Source organism: Atractosteus spatula, chromosome 7 (genome assembly GCF_055471065.1).
Source record: "Atractosteus spatula isolate fAtrSpa1 chromosome 7, fAtrSpa1.hap1, whole genome shotgun sequence".
NCBI lineage: Eukaryota > Metazoa > Chordata > Actinopteri > Semionotiformes > Lepisosteidae > Atractosteus > Atractosteus spatula.
The window spans coordinates 33134560-33149005 of record NC_142712.1 but is presented as its reverse complement, the minus strand read 5'-3'; the positions used below and the strand labels follow the sequence as shown (position 1 = coordinate 33149005).

At 44.9% G+C, this 14446-nt stretch overlaps 1 protein-coding gene across 3 annotated transcripts; it reads left to right on the top strand.

Moving 5' to 3' along the window:
• The first annotated feature begins 4147 nt into the window (after window positions 1–4147).
• On the top strand, window positions 4148–14144 carry LOC148830810 (uncharacterized). Of its 3 annotated transcripts, none has more exons than XM_088920377.1 (6): window positions 4148–4196; window positions 6384–6713; window positions 8341–8400; window positions 9492–9593; window positions 10109–10152; window positions 13940–14144. In XM_088920377.1, exons 1-6 carry the CDS (start codon window positions 4148–4150, stop codon window positions 14126–14128), a joined length of 774 nt encoding a protein of 257 aa, XP_088776503.1. In that variant the 3' UTR covers window positions 14129–14144. The 3 variants fall into 3 exon arrangements, with proteins under 3 accessions (XP_088776503.1, XP_088776505.1, XP_088776504.1); XM_088920379.1 differs by lacking the exon at window positions 4148–4196 and adding an exon at window positions 8597–8710 and having other exon boundaries at window positions 6477–6713; window positions 8344–8400; XM_088920378.1 differs by lacking the exon at window positions 4148–4196 and adding an exon at window positions 8597–8710 and having other exon boundaries at window positions 6477–6713.
• Window positions 14145–14446: the final 302 nt, after the last annotated feature.

Here is a 14446-nt window from a genome sequence, read left to right as displayed (position 1 = left end):
TGGTAGGGGGCTCTGGAGTGAAGAGAAAAAATGAAAAAAAAGAAACGAAGGCGGAAGAGCCCCCCAGACTAGAACTGGGCTGAGCCCCAGGGTGCAGTTCAGGGTGGAAAGGTCTGCCCAGGAGGCCGGGCGGGACACTCTTGCCAGGACGGTCCGAGTGAGGCCCCCCAGACCAGGCCAGCGCACCGTACAGGCTCCGCAGTTTAAGACCGAGCTGGGAGTGTCAACCGCTGAGACCAGGACCAAAACGGGGGTCTCGCGACAGCCTGAGAGCTCCCTGGCCAGCACAGTCATGGACAGAGCTTCCAGACGGAGCCCAGGGCAGGGGACTCCTGGAATCTGTGAATCAGGAAAGGCTCCACTGGAAGGCAGCCCTGGAAAGAAACAAACGAGAAAAAACAGGGTGAGCGGTGCTCTGGAAGTTGGTTAGGCCAACGTTAGCCAGAGGTGAGATCTGCAGATGCAGTGAGCGCCGGGAAGGACTGCTTGCAGTGAAGGCTTACTTGAGTGGCAGGGCAGAGACAGTCTGAGTTGAGCCCCGGATGCCAGGTGGGAACAGCAGGTGGAGCGAAGGAAGTCCGCATTGAGCGCTGGGAAGGACTGCTTGGAGTGCTCCAGCAGCAGGGCAGAGACAGTCCGAGACGAGCTCTGGATATCCGAGTGCAGAAAGCTGCTCAGGAGTGGTGCCTGGTGGACAGCGAGAGGCAAGAAATAGGTCGGAGGTTCTAGGCGGGAGTGGAGTGCGGCAGGAAAAAAACACTTTGGCAGCGGAGTGAGGGCAGTGAAGCCAGATTCACCGTGAGAGTGAGACAGCTGGAGAAACATCTGGGGTTTTGGGGAAAAGTGGATAGCTCAGGAAAAAGCCGCTGAAAAGTCTGCCGAGAGAAACAAAAGGGTGGTTTTGGCAGTACTGCTGGTGAATAGTAATGACGAAACGCCGCTGGAGAGGCACGTCTGGAGAATAATGGGAAAAGAGATACTGTAACAGCTTAACTGGTGTTCTGATTAGTGCTTAAGGAGGCCCAGTCACAGCCATGGAAACAAACAATGAGCCCTCCTGAGAGTGATCTGGTTTCCCTGGGCAACCGTGGGCCTGGGGCCTGGGACCGAGAGACGCCACAGGAAGGCAGGAGTAACCGAAGGTGGATGATATGGATCCCCTCCTTGATGTACGGAGCTTAGGGATCCTTAGGGGTGAAAAGTTTTATATAAATGCAAGTAATTATTAATTCCATCCAACCATTTTCTAACCTCTACTTCTAGTACAGGGCCACAGGGGATCCAAGGTGCAACAGGCTACACCTGTATTGGTTCGCTTGTAGTCTCCTTTTGCTCCGAACTGAAAAGGTTCTATTCCTCCAGCCTGTCAGTGTGGCACACTCCTTTAAGACCCAGAATGTATGTTGCTCTTCTCTCAACAGATTTCAGAGCTGCAATACCCTTTCTATCATGTGGCGGCCACAATTGTACAATATCATAAATCAAGCCTTACTGGTGTATTATACAATTTTAACAAGATCCCTTGATTTCAATTCTATACTGGAAATCAAGGACACAAAACTGCAAAAAAATGCAAACTTCTTACATTCTTTCTGCTTTTCTGGTTTCTTGCAACTCCTCCTTGAGCTTCTCAATGGCTTCCGATCCCGGCTTGTGTCCAGCTCATGTTCCTTATCGCTCTCTTCATTGCCTTACAGCCTCCTGCGCCCAGTGTCTCGTCTCTCCTCTCACCCTCTTCTCGTGTCCTGTTGACTAACCATGCTTTCACCCCAGACATCTAGAACCACTAATTCTCCTTTGATGCTCCCTGGTGGCCACACTTCAGGACTGCACTGTCTCCCACCGCTGTCCTGCACCTCCATCACAGCTCAGTTCATTGCAACATATCTGTAGACTCCTTTCCTTTATTGGGCAATGTTCTGTAGCTGTTCCACTTTGCCACACTTTGTATTGTGTTGATATATTACACATTCATGAATTACAACACCGCACAAGGAACCACATGATAAGTGGCCTGATCACAAATGTCATAAAACAAGGAGATATGACCAATCATCACGACAGAGAGACACTAAGTTTCCCTGAGTCTGACTGTTCTAAACTGAATTGTTTGATGTGACAAAAGGATCTTTACACACTGGATTCTTCATAGCAAATCTGAAAACGTATTGCACTTATTGCACTTGGTATGGGAGTACAGAGGTAGGTGAGTGCTTTTGCAGGTGTAGGAGGACAAGGCCTTGAAGGAAATGATGTGTGCTCCACCTGAACTCTCAGCTAAACACTTGGTTTCATTCTTTAAATAACAGCATCATTGGTGACGCTTCTAACCAGGCTTGAAGGTGTTTTGGACTGAGAGAGGGGGAACTGCTGGCTTAGACAGATCATTGATCCACAGTGTGATCCACACCAGAGGCGTGAACCCGGGTCTCCGGCGTAACGCAACAGGGCACCAACCGCGTGAGCTAAAGGAGACCTCCCTCAGCCCAGGCAGCTGAGGACCCTGCTACGTGCAGTGAGGGCGCTGACGTCACCACACTAGCTCCGCTACACCAGCAGTATGGCATGAAACAGTCTGAAACAGTCAGCCAGTCTTCTTCCTGTCTCGCCAATGTAAATGGTGAGGTATTTCCTGCAAGACTAATAGGAAATAAGAGAAATCAGGCCAGTGGTACAGTGGTTAGCATTGGTGCCTTGCACCGTTGGGCTCCTGGGTTCAATTCTGTACCTGGGGTACTGTCTGTGTGGAGTTTGCGTGTGCCCCTCCCACAGTCCAAAGACTTTCTGGTAGGTAAATTGGCTTCTGAAAAAACTGACCCTGATGTGAGTGTGCATGGCTGTGTGTCTGCCCTGCGATGGACTGGGGTCCTACCCAGGGTGTCCACTGCCTTGTGCCTGTTGCTAACTGGGATAGGCTCTGACTCCCCCACAACCCACTATTAGACAGAGCAGTAAGAAAATGGAAGAGAAATGAGATTACTCGTGTTCTCTGGGTGATTCTGAAATGGCCAAGAGCCCATGTGTACGTGTGTAACTAGATAGATATGTGCAGGTGATGCAGTGGCTTCTGTGACAGGAAAAGATGCCTGATGTGGATGGTTTCTGTGAGTGGTAACAGGATCTGTGGACGAGAAGGTTGTGCTGTTTAGGTGGTGGGCACAGTGGGATGATACGAATATCTGGGAAAAAAGTTTCTATGGGTCACCCTGTAAAATGAATGTCACGGATGTCGGAAGGGACAGACCGTGGAATGGCAGGAGAGCGGAAAAAGACCCATATGCGTAGCGGCGGAAGGGAGGATTAGCCCCGGCTCAGCAGCTCAGGAGTCATATAGAAACCAAAGCCCTCAGGCAGCGGACGTGGGGTGACCTGGTGCTAGGCGGGTCTCAGGACGTCAATGCTGAGCGAAGGTGAATGAGAGACCCGGAAATATATTGCCCCAGAGAGGGAGACACCGGAAGGACAGCAAAGCACAGGAAACTAGGGACAGGACAGAATAGGAGCGCCCTCTGGCTGAAGAGGGCATGACAATGAAGAGGTTATCTCTGATGATCATAGGATCCCAGCGAGGATCATTTCCATAATTAATTCTTCTACACACAACTTTAAACATATGAGAGACCATATTTCCACGTTACAAATTTGACCCTCCACACTGATGTCATTCATTAAACCGAAATAAACTGTAAAAATTGTCGATGGTTGGGACATTGCTCTAAAGAAGAAGCAAATATCGATTATAAGATCCACATCATATCATGTTCAGTATTCCTGCTGTAAAGATTGTTTGTATTTAATTCGGTTAGTTTTAACCACAAGATGAAAGTTCTGCATCATCTAGATCCTGGTCATCTTACCTTTTACTCAGTTATGCATGCATGTTGCTCGTTTGTAAAGTTCCTGTTAGGACTACAGCACACTTCCAGTAAAATTAAGAAAGTCACGAGGTCATTGTTTTCCAGACATGAGTGAACTGTTTGTGTGCTTGCGTGTGCTGTGTGTGCTTTTGTGCGGTGTCTCTTGTGCAATTGTGGGCAGGTCTGTCCTGTGCATGTACGATTGTTGAAAGCTGCTGTAGTTCAGTCATTTTCACTGGCTCAGGCTCAAGTACACTTCCTGCCCATCAGGAAGGAAAAACCGAGAGGGAATGCATCAGAAAATTAGATCCTGCGTGTCAATTCTATTTCTCCTCGGAGGTAAGTCTTCAGATATTGTAACTGATAGATTAGGCCAGATATACTCATTCCTAGTCCTGGGGGACACATGCTTCAGCTTTAGTATGTACCTTAGAAACAATGAGTACTGACCTGGAAACAGTGGTAATATAGCCTAAGTCAGTGGTTCTCAAACTATGGTATGCGTACCACTGATGGTACATGGAGTGCCCCCAGGTGGTACGCCAGATGACCCTGGAAATTTGTTTTTGTGTGCACTGAAAAATTGGGAATTAAAAATTGAATAATTAAAAATTATGTAAATCTTTCATCTGTGATTTACTTAATCGGTTTCAGAAAGCTTGAGACGGGTTTTCGTATCTTCTATTTTAATAAAATTAGTTTATGTGTCAAATACGCAGCCTACGTACTTCGCTACGTCGATACAGCACGCACTAATGCTTGAGTGTTCATACTCCTCTCGAGCTTTCAGAGACCCAGTTTAGCGCCACATTTGCCAACAGAACAAGTGATCGAAAAGGAATACCTCGCAAAAATCAAGTATTATGTCATGGCTGAAAGGAATAGATGCCAAGAGTACTGATGCAAGCTCTGATAGATCACACACACCCGTTGAGAATGAGGAGGATAATACACTGGCCACTGGGGTTTGACCATATTTCAACATAGAAAAAAAGAGAGCACCCTGAGGAACTTTCTTATTGCCTTATCTGGGAAGGGGGTTGGGATGAAGAGAGGGTTTTCAAAATATGCCAAGTTTTATGTTCATTGGTAAAGTAACTGTGATGATGTTTAACTGTGTCAAATGCAGAGTCCCCTCTGCTGCAATAACAGTATCTTCTGATTTAATGCCAGATTTTACAAAATAATCTGTTAATTTGGTTGACGAACTCTCTCCTCGAACTGCCTTTTTGTGTTTGAGTCAACATGAGCTTGCAAGTCAAGTACACCTTTATTTGCCATGGAGACAAAAGTACCAGGATTACACACCAAACATTCAGCTTCCCAGTCTTTTCTGCCTCTTCAAAAACCCGGAAATGTATTTATTAGTTCTGCTGTGTATTTACACTTTCGCTTTGGCATTGTGTTTGAGCGTAGGAAAACAAGAAACAAAATAGGTTTCTCGTTGAGAAACGAAATAGTCACACCCCTGAGTCTGCTGGTGTCAGGGATGTCGGAAAGGACGAACCGTGGAATGGCAGGAGAGCGAAAATAGACCCTATGCGTAGCGGCGAGACGGGGGTTAGCCTGGGCTCAGCTGTTCTGGAAATGCTGTATAGAAACCTATGCCCTCAGGCCATGGACAGGGGTGACCTGGTGCTAGGCAGGTCTCAGGACATCTGAACCTCAATGCTGAGTGAGGAGCAGAGCAATAGCAGGAAGTAAATAGGCTACACAATAAGACACACCAGAAAGACATTAATAATCACAGGGAACTAGGAACAGGAGAGAAGTAGAGCGCCCTCTAGGTGTACTGAGCATGACAGCTGGGTTGTGCTCCACCCTGTGCTCAATCACAGGCTAAGCTGACTGAGGTTTGTAATTGGGATGACCCTTGTGCTAATGAAGATAAGATAAGATCACTTTATTGGCTATATACAATTTTCTTGTAATAGGAATCTGTCTTTTCGCATACCCCCAACTGGCTCTCCATGAGACACACAGACAGGGAGAGAAGCTTGGGGTCAGAAATGATTAATTTACAGAACTGTCCTCAGTTGAGCCAGTTCGGCCTTAAGCAGAAGGAAAATGTGGGAGTATCGGATGCAGTGTCATTCCCTCCAGTGTCTTTTCATCATCACTTGCTAACTTTTCAAGAGCTGTTTAGTTAGAAATAAGGGAACAAATTCCTAATTAGCGTGTTCAGGAGAGAGTGCATCGGTGTGCTGACATTGTTGAAATAATGAATCCAGGGCCTGAGTGCAGAAAAAACATCGAAACCAGCACGTAGATCAATTAGCACTGGTGATTAAGGGTTTAGTAGGAACCAAAAAAAACGGCAGATACTGTACATGGTTCCTGGGACCAAGAGTGAGAAGCATTGAAGTTGAGTGCTGGACTCTTTTGGTTTTGGCAGTAAATGCCCCCAGGTGACTTCTGCTCTGCTTCAGCTCATGTATACTGACAGCCTGTTCCTGTGCACTGACAGCCTGGTCAGTCAGTACACAGTTCTGAAAATCTAATGCATTTTTCTTCCCCACACTCTAGGCTTTGTGAAGTCCAAAGAAATATCTGGAGCTCATGGCGTAAGAGGTGGACTCGTAGAGATTCAGTGCGACTATCCAGATGGGTATCGGGACAATAAGAAGTACTGGTGTCGGGATCCCTGTTGGAATACGAAGGATGTTCTCATTAAAACTGGCAAGAGGGAAACTATGGTCACTGTAGGGAGATTCTCTCTGTTTGACAACCAGAAAGTTAGGACCTTCACTGTGACCATGAATAATCTCACCCTGCAGGACACTGGGGTGTATTACTGTGGACTGGAGCAATGGGGACCTGATAAATACACAGAAATGAAAGTGAGCGTCAGTCCAGGTACATAATCATCGCTCAATTTAAGATTCGATTATTTGTATTTTTACTGTACTTAATTGTTTATAATGGAATGTAATTTAATTCAGGGTTCAGCAATAGTCTGAAATACTGTACACACTGAATGAGCCAGTAACAGTGAACAGCCTGAGAATCCTCATCCAAAGTCTGATTTGTTTTATTGTTATTTTTCTGCTTGTAGGGACTGTATATGTAAGAAGAAATCAAGCCATTGACCACTGGGTCTGTCATTTAAATCTCAAGATTAGGCCTGAAAGCTGATGATGTTAGTCAGGTCTGGGACTGCAAATTACTTGTGCAAATGTAACTATGCAAATCTGCTTTCTTATTGCAAATGGAAATGAGGCTTATGACACAAATGACACAAAGTCACGTAAATCTGTTTGTTCAAGGGTGAGACATTACAACGCTGCACTTTACTGGGCAAAACCGATACGTTTGACCAATGCCTGCATATGGAGTAGTAAATTTGTGCTTCAAAATAAAGGATGTTCTAGTTCCTTCACTGTCCTTGTGTGACACAGTGGCCTTGATGAGGGAAATCAGTGAGTTCTTTAGAGCTCACATTCTAGATGTGTGAACATTATAGCACAGACCATGTGACTAAAAGAGTCTTCAATACCCATGGTGTGATGACCCTCCTATAACCATGGCTTCCTGTTTGTACATTGCCCTGTTTGTAATGTGCAAATATCTCCCATAGCGTCATTAGGTGGCTGAAATTATCTTCTGCTGCTAGGGCTTCCTGCCATCTGTAGAGCAACCTCTTATTGCGCTTCCTGCAGAAAGAGCTCTGCTGTTTACATTGGAGAAACAGGAAGAACACTGGTCGACAATTTCAAGAAACTTGTCAGAGCAGAGAGGATCAAAGATCCCTCCACGTTGACAAGCCGTTAGTTCTCATTCCACTTCTTCCAGCCATGATTACACGGGCTTTTCTGTCTGCATCCTTTTACAGGGCTTCCGAGACTCTTATTCCAGAGGGACATCAGAAGCCATGATTTTCCTAGATCCTGGATTACTTTTTTCCCCCAGCTCTCGGTGATCAACACGTTTCTAGAACCTCTCCATTCATTGACTTCACAAAATCCTTGCAGATTTCAGCTTTTCACACCTCGGCCCCAGATCTCCCTTCGTCTGGACAACTCTTTCTCACCTGTGTGCCCGTTCGCACCTGTGCCCTGTCTCTCTCTCTTCACACCTGGAGAAGGCTCCACAGTCAACAAGTTCCGTTCCTTCTTTCCACTTTTCTGCAGCCTTGAACTCCCTTCTACTTGTTCCTGTGCTGACACAGCTCCTCTCTCAGATCTGTGGTGGAGACGGTGCAGAAGCTTAGGGGGGTTGGTGGGGGGGGGGGTGGATATAGACCTGAGCTCTGCCAGCCAACTCCAGGATTTGAAAAGCAGCCTTGATTTCAGAGTATGAGAGAGTCACTTCAGCAGGGCTGTCTGACAGTACAAGCGTCATGAGTGCTCAGTGAGGATTGCACAGTGTAAGGAGGAATTGAATGGCAGTGCTGTATTGCAGTGGATTCAGAGATTAGCTGACTGACTGGTCATCCCTTGTTTTGTCTCCCTTACTGATGCCTCCACTTGCTCTCCATGCCCAGCAGGGAAGGAACCTCCTGGACTTGACTCCGGCGCACAGACCAGTGGCAGTGCCCTTGCAGGTGAGCTCGTTTACCTGTACAGTAACCTCTTGTGATTGGTGGAAAGCAGGTCTTCAAGAGGTGATGGAGATCTCTGGGGGTCTTCAAGAAACCTAAAGCTTTAAATTTGGGGTAGTACCAAATGATCAACATGTGCTGAATATCCATTACAATATATCATGTCATGTCATTTGTCAAACCGCTTTATACCACACAGTGTCGCGGGAAGCCGGAGCCTACCCGGCAAGCAACGAGCGCAAGGCAGGGTACACCCTGGACAGGGCGCCAGTCCATCGCAGGGCAAGTGCAAGGGGACAATTTGGAGGCCACGGTAAAGGCCGAATGGTGACTTTTGGTCCAGACACCGGGATAACTCCCTACTCTTATTGAGAAATGCCCGGGCATCTTTAATGGCCACTGAGAGTCAGGACCTCGGTTTAACGTCTCATCCGAAAGATGGCGCCCATTACAGCATAGTGTCCCCGCCACTATACTGGGGCATTAGGACCCAGACAAACCGCAGGGTGGGCGCCCCCCGCTGGTCCATTACAATATATTGGGTAGTTAATCCCAAGGGCAATAAGAAACTACAAAAAAAGATCAGGAGGCATCCTTTGTATTCTTCTAGAGATAAAGTGCACCTCTGCTGGAGACAGGGTGGATATGATTCTGGGACATCTTGTCAAAGATAATGGCCTCCAACATTCCATACGTTCTGTGTTAGTGAAAAGAAGTCATGGACAAACCATGTAAATTAAGATGAATCATAACTGCTGCTTGCTCACTTACCAGCTGGAAACAGAAAGAGCAGAGTAGCCTCACCAGATTGAGAACTATGTGGAAATGAGACGGGTGCAGTTTGTACACCTCTGGGTTCAAAATCTTTCTTAAAATTTGGAATTATTCCAGTCTTTTCCAGGGATTACAGGGATTATGGACAGGATAAGCATCATTGAGATGTTTCCAGTATCTATTGACTATTGTATCAGTATATTCTGCTTTGTGAGTGTGGTTGCCTTCATTTATAGTCAGGTAAATAGAGTTTACCCATAACAACAATCCCATTAGTGCAAACCATGTGATTTATGAGCACTGTGTGTGTTTTTCTGTAGACGCCCATGTTGTGATTCTGGCAGTCCTTGCAGTGATAATCTGTGGGCTCCTGGTGGCAGCTGTCATTCTCTTCACACAGAGGAGAGCCATACGCTCCCTGGGTAAGTCTCCTCCAGCTGGCCCATCAGTGAAGCTCAGCAGAGCACTGCTGCCCAGGGCCGGGCTGTGCTGGACAGAGCTGCAGCAGAGCTGCTCTCTCCAGACTCAGTAGCCTGTGACTGACCCCTCCTCTGTGACTGTGAGCTGCTGCAGTGAAGCTGTCACTGGACAGACAGGACACCTGCTGATGCTGATGACTGGATCGGGTGAATTGAAACAAGGGCTGCAGTGGAGACGGCCAGTCACTCCACAACACGGGAAAGCAGGAGGACCTTCCAAAATGAACAGTGAAAGATTAGAAGCACATGAGAAAATACAGTCATTGAAAATAAGAAAGTTTAATTTTCTGTTTGTATATCTTTTTGGGAGACAGCATGTGAAGAAAGAAAAACAGCACACACAGTTTGCACAGTAGCAACAAGCTTTTATTTGTCCATGTGTGTATCAGTTCCTAGTTGTAGCTTTATGCATTCTGCCAATAATCAGAAAGACATTTTTCTTTGTTTTGTTTTACCAGTTAAGAATCTCCTCAACATGGAACTTCCCAAGGCAAACGTGCAGGTAATGACATCCTTCAACCACAGCTTATTCACAATTCTTTGACTGTGCTAATAAGGGCTGAATAAGGAGTGAGAAAATGTTATAGTATAGTATTATTCAGCTTTGTTCTGAAAGTGACATTTTTCTCTTTTCAAGTTGTGCTTCTTGAGTATAATGTACATTAATATTTAAGGTGGTAAAGGAAAATTATCGGCATTTTGGTCGGATCAAGTTCTGCAGCTCGCAGTGAAGTGCACAGTTAGAGAAGTCAGAGAGACACACAACCACTTATGGTGCATCCAGAGCAATGTGAGCTACGATGCCAAATGCCACATCAGACACAACTCTGAAATAATCCGAAACACTTCAAGTAAACACATAGCCCTACCCATACTTTTTTATTTGATGTAATCTACAGTAAGGGCTGCAGCCATTGGTATGTTTTCACAAAAAGGCTTGCTGTTGCTAGAAGTGATGTCATCCCTTTGGAATTTATATGGCTGGAGGCCTGGCCCTTTGGAGTAGGGAAATTCTCTGCGCTTTGGGAGTGATGCTCTGTGGCTCTGTAGCAGGAGGTACCCATGATTGCCAATGTGTGAACTCCTGTGGAGGCAGAGGCAAACTGGTTACAACCATATTTTTCTGTGTTGACCAGCTTTTCAGCAGCTATCAGTGACAACATAGGATGTAGTCTGGCAATATTTCTAAGATGGAAGAATGATGCACATGTGGATCAAATTTCAAGCTTGAACCAAGTACCAACCCCCCAAGTTCTTCAATTTAGATTCAAGTACAGTGCTTTCCACAGATAAGGGTACTGCATTGCCTTTACATAGTTGTTGGAAGGTGCTTGAGAGCATGATTTCAGTCTTGTTGCAGTTTAAATAAAGGAAAATGATGTCAATGATGATTATGTCACTGATGCAATTTGATAGAGCAGAGACAGTCAGTTCAATGTCAGGTTTAGTATGGACGTAAATTTGAGTATGGTGTCCAACTTCAGAACTGAAACCGCCAAGAGAGACAAAGTGTCAGCACCCAGAAACATGTCAGAAACTCCAAATAAAGTGTCAAGGCAAAAAAGTAGACATCGCAGTTAACAGTGTCAAAAGGAGCACAGATGTCAGTCAAGTGCTCCTTCCAAGACTGAAAATGAATGTTCAGGCCAGAAAGACAACACCTACTTTATAGTTTGCGGGCCACTGCCTTCCTTGAGTACAACTGGTCAGTGTACCATAGGGCAGAGCCAGTAAAGTATACCATAGGGATACTTTAGTCTCAGTCTCACCTATAAGGCTCTGCATGACTTGGCACCTCAGTACCTGTCTGAACTATTATCGCCCTACTCCCCACCTTGCAACCTTTGCTCTTCTAATTCTGCTCTCCTTACTGTCCCCCAAGCCCGTCTACATTCTATGGGTGACAGGGCCTTCTCCTGTTATGCCCCCAAGCTCTGGAACTCTCTCCCCAAGGATATCAGAGAGTCACCTTCTCTAAACTCCTTCAAATCCAGACTCAAAACCTTCTTCTTTAGAAGAGCCTTTACTTAACTGGTTCCATTATTCTAACACGGTCTCCTCTATATATTGTAATTGTGTTTTATCTTGTGTATTCTTCTTATTTATTGTTGTTGTCATCCTGTAAAGCGCTTTGAGAAGCCACCTTTAAAGGCGCTATATAAAATAAAGTTTATTATTATAATTATTATTGGAGAAAGTTTGATTTTTAAGAGGAGCTATGGTGTCAAGAGTAATCAAGAAAGAAAGAGCTATTAAACACTTGTACCCTGTCTTCTAGAGTAACAGAGTCTAGAGTAGCAAAACTAAGTCTGGTCAACTGACCACAGAGTGTGAGGGTGAAAAGTATGAAACGGGAAATTCTAAATCAAAGAGAATAGCTAAGTGGTCTTGGCTAAAAGAGAGAAAAGCTACGAGAGGCCTAGTGTGCGATAAGTGAGAAACAAAAGAGGCATTTGCAGTTACTAAATCCAACGTGTGACCTTTGTCATGACGTGGGCTGAGAACGAACTGGTTGAAAGGAACGCATTCCAGCAAAGCTAGGAAATCCTTGGCTAAACTGGAAGACCTTGAATCAACATTGATGTTAAAATCACCAAGAATAAGGATCCTCTGAAACCTGAAACATAAAAAAGAAAGTAAATCAGTAAACTCACCTAAAAAGGCATATTAAGCTTCGGGGTCTATAGACAGTGACATTAATAGTAGAGTGTGGAACAGAGACATTTTAAACAAGACAGTCAAAAGGGGTGGTATGGTGGCTCTGTGGCTAAGGATCTGAGCCTGTGGCTGGAAGGTTGCCGGTTTGTATCCTGGGTCTGGCTCCGTTGGGCCCCTTAGCAAGGCCCTTACTCCCAACTGCTCCAGGGGTGCCGTATAAACGGCTGATCCTGTGCTCTGACCCCCAGCTTCTCTCCCTCTCTGTATGTCCCATGGAGAGCAAGTTGGGGTATGTGAAAAGACAAATTCCTAATACAAGACATTGTATCTGGCTAATAAAGTGATCTTATAAAAAGAAGACCTATACATGAATGCAGTCTGATTCTGATCGTGATTGTGTGTAGTTCCTGACCAGGCTGACACAGTGGCCTGACAAACCCACAAGAGGTTTCACATATAGCTTATCTTCCTTTGATAAGCATAGATTAAGCCTGGTTATCCATTTTCACCAAACAGAAATGTTACTAATCTGTTGTTTATGCAGCAGAAAAACAACAGAAATGCAGCAATACGATATGTGGCCTACATAACAGCAGCATAAAGCATCAAAGACAATCCTACATTCTGTGTCATAACCTTCTCTGATCAGATTGTACACCCAGTCAAACTTTTATATAGTTAATCATCAAAATTCATTATGCTTATTATGGTCTTTGTTATAATGTGAGTGGCACAACACCAGTGCTATTAACTTAAATGTGCTATTTGCAGAAGAGGTAAGATTTTGAAAATTATTGTATGGTGTCTCAAGGGTGCCATGTGAATAAAATTGTGTCGATTCGAATAAACTCACCAGGAATGCATCTACTTATCTAAGTATATAGATTATAGTGCCTTGCAAAATGGGATCCTTCCTATAATGTCCCATTTTGTGAAATGACAAAATAACGCATACATATTTTTAATCTGAATATTTCATCTGAAACCTGAATTCTCCTTGGTCTTCATGGTTGAATCCTTTCTTAAAATTCACTACCTGACTGAGGAACCTTACAGAGACAGATGTATTTATTCTAAAATCATAAGAAATACTATTATTACACACAGACAGGGGACACTTAACTAATTGTGTTGCTCATTATAATACATTTATGGCCTTAAATTAATTTATGTATGCCACCATAAAGGGTTTGAATATTTAAAGCAATCATGACTTCCCAGTTTTTATTTCTTTTAACTATTTACTTCTTTCTTTTGCTTTGAGTGTGTGGAGAAGATTATGTATATGAAAAATATTAGTTGATACTTCTAAGTTTCTTGACTGTAAGCTTTAAAGCAACAAATGTTAAAAATGTCTGAATACTTTTTGCAAGGCACTGTAGGGATGCAGGATAATGAGTAATGAACCCAGATCTCTTTCCTTCTGCTCAGTAACTTGATCTCTGCTTTCCCAGTGTTGCTAACTGTAAGGATACAACATCACAAATGTAAATATTAATTGGGACAGATCCTGATGCAAGATGAACAACTAAGCATCTATTGCATCATACCTATGGCATTCCTTAGCTGCATGATATCTGAAGGTTTCTAGGCCAGCTCCACTAAATTCATTGTATCTCTCTCCTGTTCAGAATGATGATGTTCCTCTGGCTGTGTATGAAGAGATCAACGCAGGAGGCGCCAGACCCCTGTCCTCAGTGTACTCCTGCGTGTCGAACCTTCAGGAGAAGAGCCAGGGACTGTACTCCTTCGCACAGCTGCCTGGACCCCAGCTCACACCCGAAGACAGGGGTGTTTACTCTTTGGTGACAGCCCGCTGAGCAGGGCCTGCACTGTGGGCACACACTCCTACAGGTGACAGTGTAAGGGCACGAGGAAATGTCTGCCTGTCCTTTGTTTTAAATGAAACATGTTTCCATCCTTCATCCAAAACAAGGGGTGGGGCAGTCCTGGACCTGAGGGGCCAGTGTGTCTGCAGGTTTTCCAGGTCTCTTCAAAGCAGCAGAAGCTTTCGGAGACACCAGTTAACCTAGCAACCATATCCAAGGAAAGTGAGAGAGAACATTTGGAGAAAGCCCATACAGACATTATAGGGAACATGCAAACTCCACAGGGAAGGACCTCCACCTCAGAATCGA

Excerpts from the sequence above, each read along its gene's own strand:
- LOC148830810 (XM_088920377.1), top strand. The coding sequence starts at position 4,148 with ATGCATCAGAAAATTAGATCCTGCGTGTCAATTCTATTTCTCCTCGGA. Across the intron at positions 4,197-6,383 it reads AATTCTATTTCTCCTCGGAG|GCTTTGTGAAGTCCAAAGAA; the intron begins GTAAGTCTTCAG and ends CCCACACTCTAG. Across the intron at positions 9,594-10,108 it reads GAGAGCCATACGCTCCCTGG|TTAAGAATCTCCTCAACATG; the intron begins GTAAGTCTCCTC and ends TTGTTTTACCAG.